Here is a 26775-nt window from a genome sequence, read left to right on the forward strand (position 1 = left end):
TTTCCTTTTCCTTGGGATGGTTTTCGTTGCTGCCTCCTGTATAATGTTACGAGCCTCCATCCATAGTTCTTCAGGCACTCTGTCCACCAAATCTAAATCCTTAAACCTGTTCCTCACTTCCACTGTGTATTCATAAGGGATTTGATTCAGATTGTATCTTACTGGCCCAGTGGTTTTCCCTACTTTCTTCAGTTTAAGCTGGAATTTTGCTATAAGAAGCTGATGATCTGAGTTACAGTCAGCTCCAGGTCTTGTTTTTGCTGACTGTATAGAGCTTCTCCATCTTTGGCTGCAGAGAATATAATCAATCTGATTTCGATGCTGCCCATTTGGTGATATCCATGTGTAGAGTCGTCTCTTGTGTTGTTGGAAGAGAGTGTTTGTGATGACCAGCTTGTTCTCTTGACAGAACTCTATTAGCCTTTGCCCTGCTTCATTTTGAACTCCAAGGCCAAACTTGCCAGTTGTTCCTTTTATCTCTTGATTCCCTACTTTAGCATTCCAATCCCCTGTAATGAGAAGAACATCCTTCTTTGGTGTCATTTCTAGAAGTTGTTGTAGGTCTTCATAGAATTGGTCAATTTCACTTTCTTCAGCTCCGGTAGTTGGTGCATAAACTTGGATTAAAGTGGTGCTTCAGGTTAAGAACAGTTTCAGGTTAAGAACGGACCTCCAGAACGAATTAAGTTCTTAACCCGAGGTACCACTGTATTTGTTTTGTTAAGTGAAAACAAAACTAATGTTGAATCAGGACTAAGCATCATTTTCGTTGCTACAAGCTATGCAAATAGGACATTTAAAGTTATAAATGGTTCCAACAAACTGAAATGTTATTCCCCCCCTGCAGATACTTGATTATGCAACTTTATTACTTTTGCACTCTCTTTTTTTTTATAAAAAAAATGATATTAATCTCATCACATTGATTCAGATTAGTGTGTGTTTGGGGAATCTGTAGTTAGCTGACATCAAATATTCTGTTTGCTTAGGGTGAAAAAGAACCTAATAGATGTCATGAGGAGCTCGTAACAGTTTGATACATAAAGGCAAAAAATGCTGCGATTATCCTACACTGCTGCAATTCCCATCAAATAATAAGATTAGGAAAAGCATACTGATATAACGGTGGCACTGGTTGGGCACTTCTACTTTCCAACATTCCTTTTTAACTCATTGCTTCACAGCTTGGAGGTATTGCTTTTTTTTTGTTTTGTTTACCCTCTTGTATGAGGCACATGTAAGGGACATGGGTGGCGCTGTGGGTTAAACCACAGAGCCTAGGGCTTGGTGACCAGAAGGTCAGTGGTTCAAATCCCCGCGACGGGGTGAGCTCCTGTTGCTCAGTCCCTGCTCCTGCCAACCTAGCAGTTCGAAAGCATGAAGTGCAGGTAGATAAATAGGTATAACTCCAGCGGGAAGGTAAACGGCGTTTCCGTGTGCTGCTCTGGTTCGCCAGAAGCAGCTTTGTCATGCTGGCCATATGATCTGGAAGCTGTACCCCAGCTCCATTGGCCAATAAAGCGAAATGAGGGCTGCAATCCCAGAGTCATCTGTGACTGGACCTAATGGTCAGGGGTCCATGTTGAACAGCTCTGAATGTCTGTCAGTCCTTACAACCAATCCAGAGGGTAGCTCTGGCTGTGTGCTTCCTTCTCCTTAGGCTCGGTGTTGCTCTTGTTAATAGGAACAAAGCTAAAATTAGTTGGCTGTACCTGTCTTCACCAGCCATTAAGCTCATTGCTTTCCACACCACCAGTCCCAATGGGTCCCAAGTCGGTTTTAAGTGTAAGTATTGTTTGCAGAGTACAGGTTGGAAAGCACATTAGCCTCTGAGAAAACTGTGGTTGGCATATGTGTATACAGTTTTACTAAGCTTTCTTTGCTCCTACTCAGACAGGAACTACATTAGCAGCTATTCTGCAGATTCCAAAGCCACATCACAGAGTTTCCGAGAAATCCCCTCAATTTCCAAAGCAGTTTGTCATATAAGGCTCCCATCCTCAAGCCCCAAGACCACTGTGGATGCAGAACCAGTTACATGATTTTTCCGGAGTCTAACAATATGCTGGAGAGGAGAATTAAGTATCAATGTATGCTTAAGATGATTTACTTTGGCATAACCTGCGGTTTTGAGGTTTCCATTATGTGCAAAAGAATATACGGCCACTCAGTCAAAATTTGCATTGTATGTTTTGATGAATGGGAGCTCACTCTGTACCTAGAAACACACCTTGTTTGTCAAACACAGGCTAAATAAAAAAATTCCTTCAGTAGCACCTTAAAGACCAACTAAGTTTTTTATTTTGGTATGAGCTTTCGTGTGCATGCACACTTCTGTGCATGCACACGAAAGCTCATACCAAAATAAAAACTTAGTTGGTCTTTAAGGTGCTACTGAAGGAATTTTTTTATTTTACTTCGATCCAGACCAACACGGCTACCTACCTGTAAACACAGGCTAGTTAGGTTTATTTCCGTCAATCTGAAGAACCCAGATCTTCCTCTATTTAAAGAATTGAATGGGACATTTTTGAGATGTGGAATTTCTACTCTCCTCTTTCCCGCCTCCATGCTGCTTTTCAAAAAGGTGAAGCATATGTAAGAACAGCCAGCAGGATCAGGCCAATGGCCCATCTAGTACAGCATCCTGTTCTCACAGTGGCCAACCAGATGTCTATGGGAAACCAGGGAGCAGAACATGAGCACAAGAGCAATCTCCCCTCCCGTGATTTCCAGGAACTCCAGCGGTATTCGGAAGCATTCCTGCCTCCAAGTGTGGAGACGGAGGATAGCCACCATCCCTAGTAGCTGTCAGTTCGCATTTCTTGGTGCAGAAAGTATTGATCTGATGCAGGCATCCCCAAACTGCGGCCCTCCAGATGTTTTGGCCTACAACTCCCATGATCCCTAGCTAACAGGACCAGTGGTCGGGGAAGATGGGAATTGTAGTCTAAAACATCTGGAGGGCCGAAGTTTGGGGATGCATGATCTGATGTGTAGAGATTTTTCCTATTCTACTTAATTCAAGAGGGTTCTGGAAGCAGAAGGTTAATGATGTTTGGGTTATACCTTCAGAGAAGCTGTGTGCAGCTGGTTTAAACTGGTTCTCTTATCTCTTCTGTCACAGCCATGCTGACTATAAAAATAAGGCCAGAAGGAGCCTGGGTTCACTTTCGCTTTCTATCTCTCTTCCTTCTGGTGTGGTGTTCTGTACATAGTATGCTATAATGTTAAGGTTTAGACTTATTACAAGTTATTGTAAGTTTAAGTTAAGTCAGCTGCAACTGGATTTCTTATGGACAGTGCCATTCCTGAACGTATTGGATTTGTGACCATTATGCTCATTTGCCTTCAGTAGCAGTAAAGCTCTGCTGTATGAAATGCAATTGCCTCTGATCTATTTTGGGGGGGAATCCTGCAACCTGTTAAAGTTTTTACTCTGCTAACTATACATTGGAATCTACTCTGGATCAATATTGAGTAGAATTTCATGACAGTAGCCCCTGATAGTCCTCTCCTCCATAAATTTGTCTAATTAAAGCCACCTAAGTTGGTGGCTGTAAGAGAGAGGGCTTGCAGAGAGCAGCCCACTCTGCTTACTTCTACCAGCTGGGAGAGCAGCAGCGAGAGCAGGAAGTATGGGAGGGAAAACCAGGAACAGGAAGTGGTAAAGAAGGGTCCAGGGCTCTGCAGAGTCCTGGAGGCTCAGCTCCAGGCTGGGAGCAGGGAAGCAGGGGAGGAGCTAAGTAGAACGGCACCTCAGGAGCCTGGTTTGGGACCACGGAGGACCCGTAGAGCAAGGAGGAGGGACGTTTGGATGCCCAGTCTTAAAAGGGCGCTCAGAGCCCGCGAGACGCCATTGCGGGCTTCTGCCCCATGCAGAGCAGACATGATTTGAGACATCTCAGCACTGTTTATAGCATGCACAATAAAACTCTGAAAAATCCGGACGATGTGTGGAGTGCTTACTCGGGAGTAGCCAACACCCTTCTGTGACAGTGGCCCTCACTGTCTCTGCGGGAGCGAATTCCATAGTTCATCTGTCCTAAGTTCAGCTTCATTGAATGTCCACAATTTCTAGTGTTGTGAGAAAAACCTTTCTGCAATGCTACATCCCCTTCTTCATTTTGGTGGCCCTTTCCGGAAGTGACAGGCCAGGCACCTTAATTCTTCTCGAGACTAAACAAAAACGAAAACCCGAGATCTGAGAGTTAAAAATATACCTTTATTTATAAGACAGACTTACATCTCCTTCCATAGGAACCAACACTTTAAGATCAATGCTAAGACCATAACAAGGCAATGCAAAAACTAAAAACATTTTGCAACTTCAAAACAATTCTGGCATCTGCGTCAGTGCAACACCCACCCATACAAATGGCGGCCATTTAACACCAGAAGGTTAACAGCGGCTTTAAGTGCATCATGAGTTTACAATGGTCCTATAGCAACAAGACAGAAGTTCAGTAGCTGGTATAGAGAAATGGGCCAATTTTTATTCCAATGTCAGCTATTTAAAATTCAGTCTTCTGCAACTAACAGGCAACAGAGACATCCCTTTCTCTGCAATACTCCCATCCCCCGCCCAGGTCTATTAGTCTTTCTGAAATACATGCCATGTACATATAAGTTTGGCCCCTCCAAATAATAGCATTTGAAGGAAATCAGGAGTGTCACCTGTAGAAGCTTCCAAGATCACACCCTTTTTATTGGATATTAGCAAAATGCTAAACTAGCCCAGACGCAGAAACAAAAATTCCTTGGCATTAGACAACGCTGCCTACTATTCACACTACAACAGTCTTTTCTCAATATCCCTGTTTCTCAATGTTTATGTATAGTAGGATCTGGTCCCTCATGAAGTGCTTTTCCCAAAGAAAACCACGAATCCTGGTATGTTAACATGGCCCATCTGCATGAACAGTGCTTAAATCTCAGCGCTGTGAGCTATAGGAGTTTAAAGCCAAGAGGCATTCAAGACATTCAGTGCAATACCTTTGCTTGACACAAGCAGCCAATTTGATTCAATGGGGGCTAAAAGAGTGGCAAACCTCACACCCTCCATCCTCAGTGTGATTACTGGGTTCCTGAAAGGACAGTAATGGGCAACTTATGGTAATAGCTGAAGTCCAGGCAAGAGACGAAAGCTGAAGGTTTGGCACGACCAAGATGAAAGACCTCCACCCTAACACTTCCAAGGGAAAGAAGCCTTTCATAGCCTTAATATTAATAAGGAACATTTCCCTGCTGCTGCTGAAGTAGGGACACATCCTTGACAAAAGTATTATGGAGAAGAGGATACCAAGAACCACACATATATGCTGCTCTTTGGATCATAGATGGCTCATGTCTGGAGTACACATGGGTGGCAAGTCAGCAAAAAAATAATAAAAGATATTCAGCTGGCCTCTCTTGCCTCTATGGCCATGTAGATTTCCCCTTGGCTAAGCCAAGAAACTCTAAGAGGGAATCAACAGTGAACATCAGAATGGGAACTTCTTCCTCCCAATCTGTGGTAAAGCAGCCTTCTGAACCCGTCAACTATGAATCGTCTGCGGGACCATAATAAAGTCAACCGGCTGTGGTTTTTAGATGATCAAGTGGTCACCTGAAAACCAGCAATCATTTTGGACATGACTGAAGGGAAGCCCAAGAAGTGGTTGTGTGAGTTGTTCTTTCACACCAAAAATGGAAGGCAACTGTGTACTACAGCAATAGCCCCCCCCTTTTTTCCAGAAATAGATGTGAGGTAGGTCAGGTGTATCGATGGAGACCACCACCACTTCTTCTACGAGACAGAGTAAAAAATACCTGCAGCATTTAGTGCCAAAAGCCACCTTCAGGGGTTCTACAGAATTCAAAATACACCACGTTTCAATTGAAATATAGTGCAGTTGTTACTAACACTTTAGGGGAACCATTTTAACACAAACCCTTCCATCTGGAGGATCCCGTAAGGACAGAACTATGCTAATTTTTGTTAGTCCCCCACAAATTACTAGCAGGATGAAATTTAAGCTATTGTTGCTTTGCCACCCAAGCCTTAACTTTTTGTTCCGGGATGGGGAATCCGTAGCACATCAGTTGTTATTGGATTCCAGTTTCCATCAGCTTCAACCAGCATGGCCAATGATCAGGGATGATGGGCGTTGTAGTCCAGGAACAGCTGAAGAACAGGTTCCTCACAAAGACTTTAGTTCAGGCATCCCCAAACTGCGGCCCTCCAGATGTTTTGGCCTACAACTCCCATGATCCCTGGCTAACAGGACCAGTGGTCAGGGATGATGGGAACTATAGTCCAAAACATCTGGAGGGCCGAAGTTTGGGGATGCCTGCTTTAGTTCCACGTCCTTCCAATACTTTCTACCTGTGTGTTTGGTGCTACAAACAACATATGGAAGCATGGTTCCTATTAACACAGTAGTTGCTGTACTACAACTCCCATCAGCCCCAGCTAGCATGGCCAGTGTCCAGGGATGGTGACCTTTGTAGTTCAGTAACACCCGGAGACCCAAAAGTTCCCAGCTCCTGTATTTATGTCAAAAGCACACTGCCGGCTGTTTTTGTTCTTTGAAGGGTATAAAGGATAACTTCCTCTAGTTCTTCTTAAAGAAGCTGAATTTAGAGAACTTAGTTTTTTTTCTTTAAAAAAAAGGAAGGAGGGAGGAAAGGGGGGGGTCAAGAATGCCAAATTGTTAACAGGGAACATTTAGTACAGCGGCTAGCAATAAGCAGCAATCAGGTTGGCTATTGGGACTTTCTGGTGCTCATCAAGGAATGTTTCAAGTATCAGTAGCTGTGTTCCTTCTCATTTTACCCAGTACCAAGTAGCTGCACCGAGGTTTAGCCAGCCTAAATAGAGGGTATCTGTGCAAAAGTCGCAATCCTCTTAAAATAAAAATAAAAATCATATTTCTAAGGGTTTCAGGCTCAGTTATTTAAACTGTTAAAAACAGGTGGGTTTTTTTTGTTTTTGTTAGCATTCTTCCACAACTGTTTCAATCAAGGAATACAATTTCTTCTTAATTAGACGAAACCCAGGACTCAGGATCAGAGTACGTTTGATGCCGGAAGTGAAGCAAGCTCTGGGGAAGAAATCCCTGAAACTAGGCCATGAACAGCAGTCCTGTTTGAACACCAGTGTCAGTTCAAAAGTAGGAACGACAGTGGGGTCATAGACAATCTTGTCCAGCTTTTTACACACATTTCCTGTTTCTAAGTTGACGTGAATGACACAGCCTCTTAAGCCACAAGGCTCGGTGGAAGAGAGACGCAAGACGTCTTGGGCTATCCTCCTGGTTAGCTTCTCAGGGACTAGAACCTTAGAGCAACGCAGTTTAGTCTGTTTTGATTTAGACAGGCAGCTCTCCAGCATTCTAACTAGACTCTGACATTTCTGTTCCTCAAACACCATCTCATTAAAGTTGGGTTCGGGCACTACATAATCCCAGTAGTCAAAATCTGTAAAGGATAGAAGAGGAGGAAAGAGATTCTCGGTTACCAGGCAAGAAGCCAGCCAGCCACCACCGGCAGTATCAAATAATTACAGCAAGCCAAGATTTCAGATATTATATATAGTGTGTTTGTTGTCCCCCACCCCAGGCTAATATAAAATTGCAGCTAGGTCTACTGTATCTGCTGCCAACAAGCAACCCCACTTTGACTTCATGCAGAAATAACAATTTATTAAATCGCCTTTCCCTTGACAAAGTGGTCATGAAGTGCACTGCAATCAGGATATGGCCCTTTTGGCCACTAACAAACATTTGATTATTTGCTAAAGAGGAACAGAAGAAGATGTCAGTAGAAAAACACACAGAGATGACACACAAGACTCCTAAGCAAGTGATCCAATCATGCTTTTCTTAATAGATTACATTTGGGCAGGTTGTCAGAAGCTGAGCCAAATTGCTTCAGACACACACACACACACACAGCCGAAAGAGAAGCAACTTGTTCACCTCACTAAATTAAACATTGGAGGAAATTTAGGCACCGTTTTCACCACATCTTTTAACGTGGCAAAGAGGATTGCAAGCAAAACTGTAAGGCTGCAATCCATTTGAATTAATGTTTTGCTGAGTCCAGTTGGATGAAAAGTTATTTCTCAACCTATAGGAAAGCTTCAGTTTTGCTAAAAGGTATATGCCAATACATTGCTAATATTTATGTGCAAATTTAGGGATGCAAGCTTCGGCTGCTCTATCTGGTCACTAAGCTGGTGAGGAGGAGGTTTAGGTATCATCAGTAAACATGCTTGTTTTTCTTGGGGCTATTTTGATTGTGACAGGATAGTTTTAAAAGGAGATGGAACTTTTAGAAATATTTCAGGTAGTGTTGCAAGAAAGGGCTGAGTGGTAGCTGTTTTACTTCCAATAAGCGCTTAGCCTGCAGATATCAAATATAATGCAGATACTAATCATCTGGAAACTATTGAATTAGTTTGATAGCTCTGCTAAAATCATAAGCATTTACTTAGTCCTTATTTATTTTGACTTTCATCTTAGGATGCATACTGATAAAATAGTGCTTAGAAAATGAATTTCATGGCATTATTATTTTGGTATGCAATAACTTCTCCAGTCCTTGGGTTAAAGGTTCTCTGCAAAATTTTGTGTAGTTTTATTTTGGTAGGACACATTCCAAGGACCAGCCCTAAAAAAATCAAAAATCAAAGTTGATATCCAGCTGGTGTAAAAAAAAAAAAAGGGTACGATTTTTTTCACCATAGTTGGTGAACACAGCCATGTTGCTGGTTTGCAAAATGTCACCTATTGGTTGGGTTAGTGTTCAGAACAGTTTATATGGTGAACTCTCCTGGATCAGTCCAAAGGTCCATGTAGTCCAACATCATGTCTCCTACAGTAGACAACCAGATGCTTTGGGAAGTCCACAAACAAGCTGGGTGGATCAGGGGAATGCTGTGGTCATAGTGTATATTGTATTCAGTAAGGCTTTTGACAAAGTCTTCTGCAAATTCTTGCAGAGAAGCTGGTAAAATGTGGGGTGAATAAGGTAGATTTGTAGCTGGTTGACTGACCAAAGTGCTCACTAATGGTTCCTCGTGATTCTGGAAAAAAGAGGCAAGTGGGGTGCCGCAGGGTTCTGTCCTGGGCCTGTTGTTGTTCAAAGTCTTTATAAATGAATTGGATGAAGGAAATGAGGGTGCAGTGGAGTGTGCAGGTGCCAAAGTGCCTCAGAAGGCAAAACTGGCACTAAAGATGACTTTAACAGATTGAAGACCTGGGCCCCAATTAACAAAATGAATTTCAACAGGGACAAATATAAGGTTCTGCACTTATGCAGGAAGAACCAGATGTCCAAATATCAGATGTAGGACACCAGGCTTACCAGTAGTACATGTGAGAAGGATTGAGGGGTCTTAGTAGACCACAAGCTTAACCTGAGTCAACAGTGTGATGCGGCAGCAAAAAGGGCAATGCTATTCTAGGCTGCATCAACAGAAGCACGGTGTGTCCCAATCAAGGGAAGTAACAGTACCACTTTATACTGCCTTGGTCAGACCACACCTGGAGTACCGTGTCTAGTTCTGGCTGCCACAATTTTAGGTGCTGGAATGTGCGTAGAGGAGGGCACCAAGGTCTGGACCATAGCTGTCAAGTTCTCCCCTTTTTTAAGGGAAATTCCCTTATGCTGAATAGGCTTCCTCGCGAGAAAAGGGAAAACTTGACAGCCATGGTCTGGACACCAAGAACAGTTGAAAGAGCTGGGTATGTTTAGCCTGGAAAAGAAGAGACTGAAAGGAGATATGATAGTCATCTTGAAACATCTCAAAGATTGTCACATGGAAGATGGAGCAAGCTTGTTTTCTCCTGCTCCAGAGGGTAGAACCTGAACCAATGTATTCAAATTGCAAGAAAAGAGATTCCGACTAAACACCAGGAAGAATCTTCTGATGGTAAGAGCTCTTAGACAGTGGAACAAACTCCTTAGAAAGGTGGACTCTCCTTCCTTGGAGGTTTTTAAGCAGAGGTTGGATGACCACCTGCCTGTTTTTAGCTGAGATTCATGCATTGCAGAGGGTGGAACTAAATGATCCTCAGGGTCCCTTTCAACTCTACAATTTTATGATTCTAAGCAGTAAAAAGTAAAGGTAAAGGGACCCCTGATCATTAGGTCCAGCCGTGACCGACTCTGGGGTTGCAGTGCTCATCTCGCGTTATTGGCCGAGGGAGCCGGCGTACAGTTTCCAGGTCATGTGGCCAGCATGACAAAGCCGCTTCTGGCGAACCAGAGCAGCACACGGAAATGCCGTTTACCTTTCCGCCGGAGTGGTACCTATTTATCTACTTGCACTCTGATGTGCTTCCCGAGCTGGGACCGAGCAATGGGAGCTCACCCTGTCGCAGGGATTCAAACCATCGACCTTCTGATTGGCAAGCCCTAGGCTCAGTGGTTTAGACCACAGCGCCACTCACGTCCCGATTCTAAGCAGGACGTGAGCACAATGAGTCACTAGTATTGCTCCTCAGCCAGTGACTATTATTCAGGGGATATAACCATCATTGTAATAGCCACAGATAGCCTTATTCTCCATGAATTTATCAAATTCCATTTCACGGCCATCTAAATTGGTGGTGACCACCCCCACATCTTGTGCTAGCAAATTCCATTGTGTAACCATGCCCTGGGGGGAGAAGTACTTCTTGTCTGTTTCAGATTCATAAGATGACCCGAAGTTCTAGCATTAAGAGAGAAAAATCACTGAAGGCATTGAAAGAAACCTATTAAAACAAAATTGACAAAATATTGTACAGGAAGGGAAAGCATTTCAAATATAATTTATATAACGCAACAGAAAATTTATAGGTAAGATTAAATGAGAAATCATATATCGGTGAGGGAAGTCAGGAGGGGGAGGGGGAGGGCAAATAGGAGAAGAGGGGAGGGGAGGAGATAAAGGATTGGGCTGATATGATTGGATGAAAGGATTTTTGATTCTGAATTACCAAGGATTGTACTATTTTACTTGGGAATATCCTGTTATTATATTATTCTATGTGTTTTGTTTATTTTGTATTGTCATTTTGGGATATTTTGCTATGTTTTGTCAAAACAAAAATTGAATAAAGAGTTGAACAGTAAAAAAGAAATAAAGAAAGAAAGAAAAGTAACAAAACAAACACTAAAAAAACAAAAACAAAACAAAACAAAATTAACAAGTCCATCAGTCATTTGTGGTTACAATTTTTCTTTAGAGCTGTCACAAGGCTATAGCTCAGTGGTAGAGCATCTGTTTTGCCCAGAGAAGGCCACAGGTTTGAGCCCCAGTAACTCCAGATAGGGCATCTCCTATCAGTGTAGAGCAGGGGTGGCCAACTTCCAAGAAATTGCGATCTACTCACAGAGTTAAAAACTCACAGTGATCTACCCCCTTTTGGGGGGATTCAGGTTGAGATTGTTGAGCTTTTAGGAAGGAAAGCCATCCATGTTTCTTTTTGGGGGGGGTCAAAGTTGAGCTTTTTTGTAGGAAGGAAAGCCCTGTTTTGGGGGCTTCAGGGCAAAGATGTAGAGCTTTTTTTAGGGGAGCCAAAGTTGCTGAGCTTCTTTGGGGGGAGCCAGTGATCTACCAGTGACCTACCACAGATGTCCAGTAGATCACGGTCTACCTGTTGGACATGCCTGGTGTAGAGAATACTGAACTAGCTGGACCAATGACCTCAGTGCAAGGAAGCTTCCTATGTTCCTATCAGGAAAACAGTATGCTTTTCCCATGAAAATATGATTGGCTCCAACTACTTTCTTTGGCGTGGCAATGTAGGGCACAGCACACATAGCAAAAAGTTGCTAAGAGAGTTGCACAATGTTTTTGCAAAGGCCTAATAATAGCACACTGTCCAATTCTTGCAGGCTAAGTGGGGGAGGGGGATCTGCTGCTTAACATGCAGTTAAATGACCAAATCTCAGGGCTTTAGGAAGAGCTTCTTGAAATGAAGTCTGAGATCCATTCCACACATGCTACACACATTTTGCATACGGTAATTTTCCATGATGCACCCGCAAACAATTTTAATTCACTGTGTATCTCATCAACATGTTGATCTTTCTGGAAGTGGAATTTGGGCGGCGGGGGGGGGGGGGAGAGTTGTATCCTCCAGCTGTTCACACTAGCTGACACCAAGTTCAATTTTAGGGTAGTTTAAGGTACGCGGGTGGCGCTGTGGGTTAAACCACAGAGCCTAGGGCTTGCCGATCAGAAGGTCGGCAGTTCAAATCCCCGCGATGGGGTGAGCTCCCATTGCTCGGTCCCAGCTCCTGCCCACCTAGCAGTTCGAAAGCACGTCAAAGTGCAAGCAGATAAATAGGTACTGCTCCAGCGGGAAGGTAGATGGCGTTTCCATGTGCTGCTCTGGTTCGCCAGAAGCGGCTTTGTCATGCTGGCCACATGACCCGGAAGCTGTACACCGGTTCCCTCGGCCAATAACGCGAGATGAGCACCGCAACCCCAGAGTTGGTCACGACTGGACCTAATGGTCAGGGGTCCCTTTACCTTTATAAATATTTCCAACCAACAAACTGCATGATTTTTTTTTTAAAAAAATTTTTTGCACAAGACTTGTAGCCCAAGGACCTCTCTGTGTGTACACATGCAAGCCCAAAAAGACAATTGGAGATCTGGATTGCATTCAGTTAGTAAGTGTGGCAATAACCACCAGCATCTGAACCCACTCACCAGTCACGGGTGCAGGCCGAAAGCGGTGCTGTATCAGTTCAGAGATACATGCAGAATTTTTAATGTTGAAGCTGCTGGTTGCCACCATTCTGAAGAACAATTGTCCTTGCCACCAAGAGGCGAGCTTACCTCTCTGGGTTAACTGAAGAAGAAAAAGCAAAGATAGTTCATTGACAGGCCGTTAGACAATAAAAAGATAACAGCACACAATTCTCAAAACTGGAAAAGCTGCAGCAGGGGAAAGTTGATAAGCATCAGACCACAACGTATTGAAGAAAACAATCTATGTGTTATTTACAATCCATTAGCAGTTTAAAGTCCCGGGGGGGGGGGGGGGAGAGTGAAATCAAACATATTTTTTTAAATAAGAAAACTAGATAATTTATTTGGTTGTTGTTGTTTTTTAAAAAGGGGGGGGAGCAGTTCACAGGCAGATTGCAGAACAGTAAACACAATCCATTAATACAGCCCCCAAGACAAACAGCTCCTCTTACCTGCTGAAAATGTCAAGTGCACGGAAATTTTAATTTTCTAGAAAAGCAACTTTAGCTTTCATTGGAAATCACAGCTTTTATATAAAAAGTGTAAAAAAGGGAAAGAAACACGACAACAACCCACCTAGGAATACAAAAAGTAATAAATAAGTGCAAACTTCCACCCGTTGTTCCACACCACCCACCCTTCCTCTCTCTGTCTCTTACTACGAGAGCGACTTATATATACAGATATCTATATATATCTCTCTGCTACCCCCGCCCAATGCTCCACCTCCTCCGCAGGTCTTTGGGGGGCAGCGGCAAACTTTGCAGGCGAATCTCTCTCCCGATTGGCGGCTGCGTGAAGGTGAGTTGCGCGTCGGAGGAAGAGGCGCAAACAGCCTCTTAACTCAGTTCACCCATGTGAAAGAAGAGATGCCGGGGGGGGGGGGAAGAGAGAGAGAGAGAAGGCGAGCTAATCACTGGATTGGTCAGATTGAATGTCAGAAAGACTTGGGAGAGAGGAAAACATCGGTCACCTGACCTCTCTCTCTCTCTCTCTCTCTCACACACACACACACACACCCATCTATCTCTGTCAATCAATGTCTTCAGCAGTGTTTTGATCCGCTTCTCTCCTTGCTGTTAGCTTTTTTCTACTCACCTGGTTGCGCATGTGTGCACTGTGCGTGTGAATGGGTGACGTGATGGCAGCTCCCCCCGCCCCCTCTCCCGAAGGCCCACTTGCTTATTAGTTTATTGATGGCTACATTTCAAGCCCACCAAGTCGCTCAAGGGGGCACAAGTGGTTTTCACACCCAGCCCCCACAATCCCCTCCTAATCCTCATCACAACCCAGTGAGGTAGTTCAGGCTGAGAGCTGGTGAGCTTCGTGGCCAAATGGGGATTTGAACCCAGGTCCTTGCCTGGCACACTAACCCAGGGGTAGAGACACATTTCCTTCTAGCCAACGGGATAGCTCAGTCAGAAGCGCATGAGACTCTTAATTTCAGGGTCATAGGTACAATCCCCATGTTGGGCAAACAGGGTTCCTTCCTCCTTCCTTCCTTCCTTCCTTCCTTCCTTTTTTGAAATATTTTTATTTGGTTTTACAAATATAAAATTATTACAATACAAAATATATATCCTTATTTAGAGATTCCTCCAAATCTCTGGACTTCCCACTTTCTCCTCCATGGGTCCTATTGTCAACCTTTTTAACTGCATATTATTCTGTAATCCATATTTTATATCACTCCATTCTATCCACAGTATTTGCTACGTTACAAGTATTATTGCAATCCTGCTGATGTTTTCATCTGCTTACAGTGGTTTCCCAGATAGGTTACAATTTCCCCCCATTCTTTATTAAAGTTTTGGTCTTCTTAGTTCCTGAGCTTTCCAGTCAGTTTTGGCATGTTCCAACAGCTTAGTTTGCCATTCTTCTTTGGTAGGGACTTTGTCTTCTTTCCGTCTCTGGGCATTTGTTGCATAGATAAAAATTCTTTTCTGCTCCTTTTCTGCTTCTTTTTCTTTATACTTCCAGCAGCTATTTGTACTTGAAACAGGGTTCCTGTGATTCTAACATGACATTTTCCATCTTGCAACTCTATTCTGTTTGCAATCTGCAAAATATGTGTGCACAATGGTATCCAGAACCTGCTCACACACTCCTTAATATGAGGAGACAGAATTATGCACAGGAGTGATATAAGAAGGGGAAAATGCAGTATTTAAATGCTACAGGCTTTACTAAAAAAGCAACTGGGACTTAATGAACAGAGGAGGTTGCCAGTGTTACAAAGGCACTGCTCCTAACGCACAATCTGTTACCACTCTTGCTCAGGGACAGAGGACTCGTGTGCCCAACATGTGACTGGACCTATTTCTGCGATCAGGGAATAAGCAAGCCCACCAGGAGAAGCAGATGAGTTGCAAGGAGGGATTTAGTTTGGTGCCAGGGGAATCTCTCCCCCCCCCCCACGAACATCAGGCTGTTACAGTATCCTGCTCATTGAGATGGCTAAGAAAACCAGCATCTTAGCCAAATTAACAGGAGCTTGCATGAGTGTTTTAGGATTTTGGATCTCGGGGAGTGTCCCTATAAGGCAGGGAATTTGCATGTTGTCAGACCCCCCCCCCCAATTGCTACCAACCCCATCCAGCATGATCAATGATCAGGGACAATGGGAGTGGCAGACTAGCATCTTCTGAAACACCATAGTTTCCCTACCCCTTCTACAAGGAGAGCAGAGACTGGGTCTTTGAAGATCAATGGGTACTTAATGGTGGGTCTTGCCTCCAGGGTTAAAAGCAGAGGAGAGGAGGGGAAATTATTGGGAAGGGGGCTAGAATAGGAAGGGTTAAACCTCCTCTGGGGTCCTGGTGAAAACCAAGGCCCTCTGCCTACTGTTTTTATTTTTTAAAAGCCTCATGTGTTTCCAAGTGATGCACTTAGCATAAGGTATAGTCTGACCCACAGTCTTGAGATGCCACAATATTATTTTGTGTGTGTTTGCTGTCATAGGCTACCCTGAATACTCCTGGAAAAGTACTGTACTGCTGAACTTGAATTAAGGAATTAAGGATAATGAGGATGTATTTTCCTTCCATTCATACCTGCCAAGTTCTGGCCTGAGAAATAAGGGACTGGACCGGAAGTAGCAGACCAGAAGTAGTGCTGCTGCCATTTTGGAACTGGGTGGAGCATGCTCAGAAGCGACTTTTGATGCTGCTCTGCCCTGTTCCAAAATGGCCGCTGCACCAGAAGTCGCGCTGCAGCCATTTTGGAACTGGGCAAAGCAGCATCAAAAGTCGCTTCTGAGCATGCTCTGCCCAGTTCCAAAATGGCCGCCGCACCAGAATAAACCGTGAAAAACAAAAAAAAAACCGTTTTTTTCGGCTGGGGACAGCTGGAAAAACGGGGGTTTCCCAGGGAATACGGGAGACTTGGCAGCTATGCTTCCATTCCATATGTCCTTCGGTTTACTATGTTCCTGGCCAGGCTCCTATAGTTTTAACAGTTTGCAGGTCAGGTAGAATTTTAACGGGAGAAGCTTCCACGCATAATCAGCACATTTACTGGGATGGCAATGCACTGATGCAGAAAGCTGCAATTTCTAAATAAGAGTGCAAGAAGCATCCTGCTGGATCAAGCCATAAACCCATCCAGTCCCGTGTTCTGTTCTCACAGTGGCCAACCAGATGGCTGTGGGAAGCCTGCAAGCAGGACCTGAGTACAGGGATGTTCTCCCTACCTGCGATTCCCAGCAACTGACCTTCAGGGGCATACTGCTTCCCACAGTGGAGGTAGTACAGTACATAGTCATCATTTGTCTTTATGTCAACAGAGCAACCTCTTTGAACATGTTACAGGTAGGTAGCCGTGTTGGTCTGAGTCGAAGCAAAATAAAAAAATACCTTCAGTAGCACCTTAAAGACCAACTAAGTTTTTATTTTGGTATGGGCTTTTGTGTGCATGCACAAGAAATATCTGAAGAAGTGTGCATGCACACGAAAGCTCATACCAAAATAAAAACTTAGTTGGTCTTTAAGGTGCTACTGAAGGTATTTTTTTATTCTCTTTGAACATGTAACTGGCAGTACTTAACTGGCCAGCTAAGGCTATTGCCTTGACAAAGGAAATGGTCTGACTGGTTCAGTGGCCTCTTCTAAGCTTTGTTGATACAGAACCACAGGCGTTAAGGGACCCACGAATGCCATCCACACTTACCCCCACAAACCTATAACAATACCTTTTTCAGCAGGTGTGAAAGAGGGCTATGTGATCCAGTGAACAGAGCACGACGAATTGTTCCTCCTCAAAATGGTGAAAGCAGGAGCAGGGGGGTCTGGGAGCAGGTGAACTTGCTCAGAGCCGAGAAAATAATTGGGGGAGGAAGGAGGTATATGCTAGAGTGCAATTATTATCAGGCAAGTGTCCAGATAGCTCCAATTAAACTCTGCACTGGGAAGATCTCAAGCACCTGCCTCTCCGGGAGACTGCCCATCAAACCCACCATGTAAGCTGAAAGGAAGAAGTGGTTATTGTTTTTCATTTTGTTTAAAAAGGGAGGGGGGAATGTAAAAGAGCAGGGCTTGGCATCTTATGTGATTTTCTGTCTTTAAAAGTAAAGCTCTGTTAAGTGGTCAGTTCAGCGGTTCATTAATTAAAACTTCTCTGCCAGTTTGATTGCTGCCTGGAACAGCTCCAAGAGAGCCTAAGTGATTTGTTTGTGGCTCATTAGCCTGATGGATTAATGTTTGTCTGGCAACCACCTTTGTCCAACATTCTGCTGTAGGAAGGGGGGAAAAGCAGTCGTCCCCCAAGGCAAGCTGCCGGCTGCATTAAGTTCAGTGGGGTTGGCACAGGACTCTGCAACTCATTCCAAAGATACTGTGGAATAGCTTGGCTTCACAAAGATCACAAAGCTTCCCGTGGGGAGTGCATGGCATGGGATGGACTGGAGGACAAATGCACCTGCACCAACTCCCCTGGAATTAATCCTGTAGGAAGTAAAAACAATATCTGGGCTCTTTTCTTTCAGTGAATCACATTTAAAGCCCTTCCAGATCTATCTTTTACTGTGTATTCGTGACGATTTACCCTCATAATTAGCACAGTTATGCCATCCACTTTCAAAACTGCAAAAGTTTCAAGGCAGACATACCGCTTTGTTTCCAATCAGTGCATGCCCTGTCATATCCTGCTGAAATCCTGATACATTTTCTACCACTAATGTTCCAGGGGTGTTATTTTTTTTTTTTGGGGGGGGTGTTCTGCTTTCCTTGCACTGCAAGAAATTACAATAATACAATAATGCAGATTACAATAATGCAGTTACAACTAATGAAGCAAAATGATGTGTGGACGCTCCAGCACAAATCCACTACAAATGCTTCAGTAACATGGTGTAGAAACAATCAAAAGTCTGTAGGGCACCTTAGCTGTCACTGCATTCGGGTCCCTTATTATGAGCCAAAGTGATGCACATTGTTAAATTGTCACAATCAAGTGGCCAGGCCTTTTGGGGAGTTGTGTCATGTTTGAATGCTCCCTCATTTTGGGGGTGGCAGGATCTCTGCATGAAGCAATATTGCATGCCGTTTAAAGGGCTCAGCTTCTTTCAGAACATAATATTTTTCTATAGGCAGTGAAGGTGTCCCCTGTCCTATAGGTTAGGAGTCACATACAGCCCTACACCTGAATGCTGTAGTGGTAGAATGCTGGAGAAGCTTTGCCACTTGATTTGTCTGGCATATAAACTGACCCTAACCCTTTTGCTTCAGATTTTAAGCGCATGCTCAATAACTTCAGTGTATGTAAAAGGGCTTAAAAGTCTGCTCCTTATTATTGCTATTTTTCAGAAAAGAAACCACCACCCCCCAGCTTTTTCTCACATATTCCTCAGATACTGCATTTGCCACCATCATCCCTGACAGCATGTTCAAGATTTTCTTCTTTTCGATATCATTGCTGTGTCAAGATGTGAAGCACTAGGTCAATTACAGTCTGTAGCCAATCCCGCTAGAAAACATGCCCCTTTGATCACAATCCCAGCTGGTTTTCAGTTCTAAGCTGAGAAATTGTTGCCATAGTGATCCTATTCTGTGGAACACATTCTCTGAACTCAGCATCATGCTATAACAATGTCTGCTCTTACTGAAAGTAATTTATAGAGTATGTGCATTTTTCTCCCCCAGCACAAGATTCTGCCTATTTAATGCTGGTTCATACACAAATCACAGTTGCAGTAGAGAACTGGGTGAGGGCTCCATCCATTTTTTAAAGCCAGGTTGTGAGGCTGCTCCCCAGTCAAATGTGGGTGGGTGGGGGACAACCAGGAATAGCCAAAGGCATTTTATTACCTGAAGTGAGGAATAAAATGGTGCCTCCCTATCCAAATATCACAGTGAATCTTATTTCAACATTGGCTGCGAGGCACCATCCTTTATCACACTGGAGGGCAGCCGGATAGCTGAAGGAGTGTGTGTGGTGTCAGGGGCTGGTCTGAATCAGATGCCAGAGCATAGCTGCCAAGTTTTCGCTTTTCTCGCGAGGAAGCCTATTCAGCATAAGGGAAAATCCCTGTAAAAAAGGGATAACTTGGCAGCTATGTGCCAGAGTCAGAGTCTGACTCCGAAGATGAAGGAATGCAGGCACAGACAGACCAGCCTCTGACAGAGGAGGAGGGAGAGGATTCACCCCCCCCCTGCCTTACATGTTCCCAGAAGCCCAGAAGCAGAGATACCAGCAAATTCAGAAGCTGCTCATTTGGGGGAAGAGCTGGACAGTTTTGAGATAGTAGCTAGGCAACCAAGAGGGAGGGAGCCTTTAGGAGATTCTTCAATTGAGAGTGGTGGGGAAGTCCCTCCCCCCCCTGAACTTGGAGAACTGAAAGGGTCCAAGAACAACGGAAACACAGGGAAGGGACAGGTGTCCGGTGGCACGCTTCTTGCTGCAGAAGGGTAGGGGACTCAGAGTGAGCAACTGCCTCTGCGGGGAGGGTGGCCTGATGCTGCTCTCTGTATGTTGTTGTAAATAAAACAGACTATAAACCTGCCAAAGTCTTGTTACTTCTTATCAGAAGCTACCGGAGGGAGGGGGAAACTCCCTTGCCAGCCAGCATACCAGCGGCACATACAGCTCTGTTGTCCTTCAGGACTGGAGTGCTCACATTCTACATTGAATGAGTGTACAAGCTGTGTGCTTGTGTACAGAAAGAGTGGAGCTGCACACCCATACAGTTCTTCACATGTAAGGAGTGTACAACCTGCGTACCTGTGTACAGAGTAGCTGAGCTGTACAAATCAGCAAGTGTACACTCTTTCACACTAAGACTATACATGTGTGCTTTGCACCTGTGTTTGGCATAATGTGTGTAGACGTCTCTCACCACCACTTCTTGTCCCCAATCACCCCCTATCTGAGATGGCGGTCTCACTCTGGGCTCATGAGGCAGTTTCATTCTAGGCTGATGTAAACCTAAATCTATCCATCCATCTATCAGTCATATAAAGGAATTCCAAACTTTGGGGTTTTGTGGATATGCACGGTCAGAGGAAGTAAGCACAGAAGAGGAAATGGCTGTTGTGATGGAAAGCTTAACCCAGGGGTCAGCAAACCTTTTCAGCAGGGGGCTGGTCTACTGTCCCTCAGACCTTGTGGGGGGCCAGACTATATTTTGAAAAAAAATATGAATGAATTCCCATGCCCCACAAATAATGCAGAGATGCATTTTAAATAAAAGGACACATTCTACTCATGTAAAAACATGCTGATTCCCTGACCGTCCGCGGGGCGGATTTAGAAGGCAATTGGGCCGCATCTGGCCCCCGGGCCTTAGTTTGGCTTAATCTTTTGGAACAGCTGAGTTATAACCTAGTGGTTTACCCGGTGCCAATCCAGAACCATGCCATTTGCCATCGCTCCAAAGAGCACCTGCATAAGAGATGCACCAAGATTCTTCTGGGCAGATCTAGATGAGCTGATTCATAGCCTATACACAAATTTGTGTGTTTGTGTGCACAAATGTACACAACGTGGGACTTAGTTCTAAGCTGGGTATTATTAGAACTACATCCTTGATCTTTATTCCCCTGACAAAAGCTTTGAGTCACGCTCTAGCAGATGCATAATTTGCAAGCTTTCCCATCATGTAGATGCAAATTTCTGTCTTGTTACGAGAAGTTCCTTGATATCGATTCCAGAATAAGAAACTTGGGGATTGTGGCTTCAAATCACTTACAGTCCACAAATGCATATGCCTGTACTTAAAATATGGTGCTATATGTTCAAAAATATGGCAGATGGATAGACTTCTTGTGTTTTAAGTCCTCCATATCCATAATTATGTAGGTTAAATTTGGCTGGGTATATGCTTGATTACCTTCCTAATTTATTTTTAACCTTGTTATCAGTTGGACTCTTTATAGGGAAACTGTCTTTTGATGGTGAGAAAATCTGACTGATTTAAAATAAAAATAAAAATAGTTATTGCATCTATACGCAGCGGATTTACATTGCAGTCCTATTCTGTAGGTTGAGCTCAGTGAGACTTGTTCCCCTGAGTAGATATGCGTAGGATTGCAATGTTAGATTATGTTTCCCAAATTAGGATAACCTATTTCTTTTAAAAAAACAAAACTATGGAAAAGTTGATGTTGAACACCAGGCACTCACAATACAACCGTGCTTCTCTGGCACATCTCTTCTGCAATTGTATTTCAGTGTAACAGCCAAATACCTAAGAATATGAAACTGTGTGGGGCAAATACTTTAATTCAAACACTATTGGATTCAGAAGAGTAAGGTTCCGAGTCTGAGGATGGGGGAGAGGAATGCTCCTTCTAATCCAGCCCAGGCAGAAAAAGTACATTGCTGTTTTATTTCTGAAGCAGTGAACAGGTTGAGTCTCAGTGGAATGCTGAACTTTAATAACATCCAGTACAAATGTGTCAGCCTTTCAGCATAGGCAGGAATACATCATTGATTTTTTGTTTTGTTTTTTGTTTCCTCAAGTATGAAGTCAGTTTGCAGAGGGAAAACAAAACTAAGCTTTAAAGAAAATAGGAGGGAAAGATGTCTCCCTCTCTCTCTCTCCCTTCTGCTACCATCAACAGCCCGTTTGGGTTGACCAGTTCAAGACATCCTGTTTATTGAGCGTTCATTCTGCAGGGAGGTTATATGATGTTGAATTAAGCAGATGTTTTCCCCATTGTATTTTATTAAGTTTCAACTTTTTAACATACACAATCCTATACACAATTACATTGTTTCTCTTATTTTTGTCGACTTCCCACCCAGTTTTCCATGGAGTTGTTGTAAAACAACTATCTATTAAACCATAACCACAATGCTCTTATCTACCGTAGTTCCTTCTGTTGCTCATAGTTCAAATCCTGCTTGCAAATTCATCTTACTCTAGTAGTTCTTTACGTAGTCCAAGAAAGGCATCCATTATTCCATAAAAGACTCATCATTAGAGTCTCTTTATTTTGCTGTTAATTTTGCCTATTCTGCATAGTCCATTGTCTTGCTTATTCATTCTTCTTTAGTGGGAACTTATTCTTCCTTCCATTTCTGCGCGTAAAGAATCCTAGCTGCTGTTGCTATGTACATAAACAAATGTGACTTGTTGGTGTTTTTTTTTTTGGAATTTCTGCTCCTATAATCCCTGCATTAAGCTGGTGTTATTCCATACTTTCCAGCTTATTTTAACTTTCCTTATTGCAAAAAGCCAATAAAAGAAAAATCTGTGTGGTTTGTTGTGCAAGAGCCGAGGCGAGAATTGCCAGTGCTGTGGACCAGTCCTAGCATAAGGGGTTGGCAGCTGGTGGCTCCCCGACCAAGCCTGCCCTCCCAAGTAGCACCAGCTGGTGAAAAGGATATGTGAATGAGCAGCATCTGTTGCAACGTGATTGGTAGTTTGTTGTTGTTTTTCGAGCGGGACACAGACCCTTCCATTCAGCGCATACAAACCACATTTCTAACCTCCCCAAAGAATCCTGGGGACTGGGTGCTGTGAATTGTAGCTCTCCGAGACCAAAACTACTGGGAGGCAGCATTGTGTGTGCTTTAAATCTAAGGTGGCTTTGGAGCCTCAAGTTTAATGGCACAGCCTGAGTGTGTCAGTATCTGACTGAATCCCACCCCAAAAGATCAACTGTCTGGATCCACCCCTAGGTGCACTGCAGGAATTGTTCCACATTCTCATCTCAAGAAATACAATTCAGAAGTCGAGTCCACGGAAGACCTGACTGTGGTCAGAAATCCACCTAAGGATCCACCACATTAGCCAGACTGTAGCAGAATGGATGGGCAGCTCTGACTGACTGGTGCCTTTACTGATCTGTGCAGCTTGAAATTGTTTTTTTTAATAGTATCATAGAATTGTAGTATCATAGAATTGTAGAGTTTGACCAAACTGCGGGAGGCAGTGGAAGACAGGAGTGCCTGGCGTGCTCTGGTCCATGGGGTCACGAAGAGTCAGACACGACTAAACGACGAAACAACAACAAAATTGTAGAGTTGGAAGGGACCACGAAGGTCATCTAGCTCAAACCCCTGCAATGTGGGAATCTTTTGCCCAAAGCAGAGCACAGGATTAAGAGTCTTGTGTTCTACCTGGTTTATGTTTGTTGATTTTTAAAAACCATTTCGGGATGGGAAGCGATTCATTAAATAAATACATACATACCGACATTATTTTGAAACAAACAAATAAATAATATGTGCACAGCCCTTGGGTTCTTCTCCTGAAATTTCCTACAGTTGTGTGTCTAAAGCTTGCGGTAACTTGCTAAACTCTCCAGTTTTCTTTCAGGATCAGGTGTCACATGTGAGAAATATTTCAAAGGGCATTTGAGTCAGGATTTTGGGCAAGAAGGACTTGGTAACTTTATACCTGTAATTTAAGGATGCCTGAACTTTGGAGCACTCAACAGGGTGATCTCCGGAGCCTGCTTGCTGTATTTTATTTGTATCTGTGCAACTTAAACCTCTGCAGACTTTTAAGGCTTAGCCTGTATCATCTGCATCTGAACAACACGTTGCTTCCAACAGATTCTTCCATTGGGAACTACTTGCATTTATATCGTTATTTGAATGGGAGGGATAGGGTTGAGATTTCGTAAAGGAACTTCACCATCAGAGGCTGCACACACACCATATATTTAAGACATTTGCCTTCCCCCAAAGGAATCCTGGGAACCGTAGTTTATTACTTGCGGGGTTACAATTCTTAGCATCTTGAACAAACTGCAACTTCGAGGATACTTTGGGGGAAGCCATGTGCTTTAAATGTATGGTGTGTCTGCGGCCACAGACTTTGCTGTTCTGTACTCTGTGTTTAAGGCCCAGCTCTGAGTGCTGAAATATAGACTCCTGCTGTTATGCTCTAGAAAAACCCAGCCTAATGCTGCCCAATGTTGTTGTTGTTTAGTCGTTTAGTCATGTCCGACTCTTCATGACCCCATGGACCAGAGCATGCCAGGCACTCCTGTCTTCCACTGCCTCCTGCAGTTTGGTCAGACTCATGTTGGTGGCTTCGTGAACACTGTCCAACCATCTCGTCCTCTGTCGTCCCCTTCTCCTAGTGCCTTCCATCTTTCCCAACATCAGGGTCTTTTCCAGGGAGTCTTCTCTTCTCATGAGGTGGCCAAAGTATTGGAGCCTCAGCTTCAGGATCTGTCCTTCCAGTGAGTGCTCAGGGCTGATTTCCTTCAGAATGGATAGGTTTGATCTTCTTGCAGTCCATGGGACTCTCAAGAGTCTCCTTCAGCACCATAATTCAAAAGCATCAATTCTTCGGCAACCAGCCTTCTTTATGGTCCAGCTCTCACTTCCATACATCACTACTGGGAAAACCATAGCTTTAACTATACGGACCTTTGTCGGCAAGGTGATGTTTCTGCTTTTTAAGATGCTGTCTAGGTTTGTCATTGCTTTTCTCCCAAGAAGCAGGCATCTTTTAATTTCGTGACTGCTGTCACCATCTGCAGTGATCATGGAGCCCAAGAAAGTAAAATCTCTCACTGCCTCCATTTCTTCCCCTTCTATTTGCCAGGAGGTGATGGGACCAGTGGCCATGATCTTAGTTTTTTTTTGCTGGACTCCAAATCCCTGAACAGTGGTCATATTGACTGGGGCTGATGAGAGTTGGAGCCCCCCACAATACCTGGTGAACACCGAGTTGGGGAAGGCCGCTGTAGAATGGCTGTTACTTGGCTGTAGAGTAGCTGTTACCCATGGCAGGCCTTCTCAGTGGTGGCTTCCCATTTGTGGAATGCCCTCCTTGATGAGGCATACCTGTCTCCCACATTATTAACATTCAGGAGGAATAATGGCCATTTAGGCCATTATTTCCCAGGGAGATTCTTTGAAAAGAGTTCAGCAGCACCTAAAATTGGCTGCAGACAAGGATTGTGGACATTATCTGAACCCTCTCATTTCAGTTTCACCACTTTTTCAATCCTAAGGAGCTTTGTTGGGATTTCTCTGCTGATCAGTAGTTACAGCAAACACCAGGTTTTCTGCACGTAGCCCTTAGTTAGCCTGACACCAGCTATTACATGGCCAGTATTTGCTAGAATCAGCCTTTCGCAAGATTACATAATCAGATTTGCACAACTTTGGATAACTGGAGGTCGACGGAGCCTGAGATACAAGTTCTGTTTTACCCAACAGGGCCCTCAAGACTGTTTGAACTTCTAACATAACCCCGTCTTTACATTGTAATGTACACTTGTGTTGCAAGCTTATATACTCGGAGCAGAGTGATTTCTCTGTGTCCTTGTGTTAAATGTACTGGAGTTTCAACCCTTGTTAGAGATAAAGCCTCAGACACAGAGAAATGCGAGCAGCTCTTAAAATGCATGTAGCAGGCCTCTCTGCTTCCCTCCTCCCCCACCCGTAGTCAGAGGAATTTCAAAACCAGCTTACTATGTTATAGAAGCCTTGTTTAGGAAGGGTGGAAAAAGCCTGAAGCAAACAACCCCTTAAGCATATATAAGGTTCCAACTTCCAGGATGATAGTCAATTCGAAGCTGATGCCAGCAAAATCCAATGTAGCTCAGCTGGTTAGAGTATGGTTTGTTAATGCCAAGGTTGCAGGTTCAATCCCTGTATGGGACAGCTACATATTCCTGCATTGTAGGGCATTGGAGTAGATAATTGTCAGTATTCCTTCGAACACCATGATTCTATGTAGCACCTAAGGGCCCATCAGATATCCTTTTTATTGCACTTCCATTATGATTTGCACGTATGATGCTACTGGGGCAGTTATACACCGTTGGCATATGCAAAGGTTTTGAGCAGGTCACAATGCTTCATTTCTAGTCAGTGCATATCCGTCAACATCCTGCTGAAATCTCACAACTGTTCACATCACAAATGATTCTCCCCACTATGTTGTGTTTATAGCCCCTCCAGAGAGCAATAACATGGTAGCAATTGGGGAAGCATCACTCAACCCCTGACCATTGGTCATGCTGGCTGAAGCTGATAGGAATTGTATTCCAGTAACATGCGGAGGGCAACACATTGATTACCCCTGCAGGAAAGGGATGCAGAAGAGGATGATGATGATAATTAAGATTTATATACCACCCTTCATCGGAAGATCTTAGGGCACTTCACAAGATACAAACATGAGATACAAGTACAAATAAATAGTGAAAACAGAAACAACAAAACAATAACCTCCTCCTCCCACAAACTCATTTAAAAGGCTATAGAATATTAATCAGTCAAAGGCTTGATTGAAGAGGAACATTTTTGCCTGGTGCCTTAAGATATATAAAGAAGGTGGCAGATGAACTTCCCTGGGGAGAACTCTCCACAAGCGGGGAACCACTGCGGAAAAGGCCAGTTCTCATGTTGCCACCTTCTGGACCTCTCGAGGAGGCACACGAAGAAGGGCCTCATATGACCATTGCAAGGTCCAGCTGGGTTTATATGGGGAGAGGCAGTCCCTGGGATTAAATGAGAGTTTGCCCTGAAGATCTTCAGATTTTCCTGCCCTCTGCTTTCTCTGTTTAGTCTGCTTTTTTTCTTCGTTATTACAGAGATGCTATGCGCACGAGACTGCTGCACATATTTGG

General features: G+C 43.8%; 1 protein-coding gene across 2 annotated transcripts; it reads right to left on the minus strand.

The window, feature by feature from the left end:
• Positions 1-4572: 4572 nt before the first annotated feature.
• Positions 4573-13577, minus strand: DDIT4L (DNA damage inducible transcript 4 like). Of its 2 annotated transcripts, none has more exons than XM_035112478.2 (3): positions 13463-13577; positions 12695-12836; positions 4573-7461 (listed from the first exon to the last, which is right to left on the minus strand). In XM_035112478.2, the coding sequence occupies exons 2-3, from the start codon at positions 12780-12782 to the stop codon at positions 6977-6979; spliced, it is 573 nt and encodes a 190-aa protein (XP_034968369.1). In that variant the 5' UTR covers positions 12783-12836; positions 13463-13577; the 3' UTR covers positions 4573-6976. The 2 variants fall into 2 exon arrangements, with proteins under 2 accessions (XP_034968369.1, XP_034968368.1); XM_035112477.2 differs by lacking the exon at positions 13463-13577 and adding an exon at positions 13189-13420.
• Positions 13578-26775: the final 13198 nt, after the last annotated feature.

Source organism: Zootoca vivipara, chromosome 9 (genome assembly GCF_963506605.1).
Source record: "Zootoca vivipara chromosome 9, rZooViv1.1, whole genome shotgun sequence".
Classification (NCBI taxonomy): domain Eukaryota; kingdom Metazoa; phylum Chordata; class Lepidosauria; order Squamata; family Lacertidae; genus Zootoca; species Zootoca vivipara.

Coding starts and splice junctions, on each gene's coding strand:
- DDIT4L (XM_035112478.2), bottom strand. CDS start 12,782: ATGGTGGCAACCAGCAGCTTCAACATTAAAAATTCTGCATGTATCTCT. Junction 7,462..12,694: donor TCGGCCTGCACCCGTGACTG/GTGAGTGGGTTC, acceptor TATCCTTTACAG/ATTTTGACTACTGGGATTAT.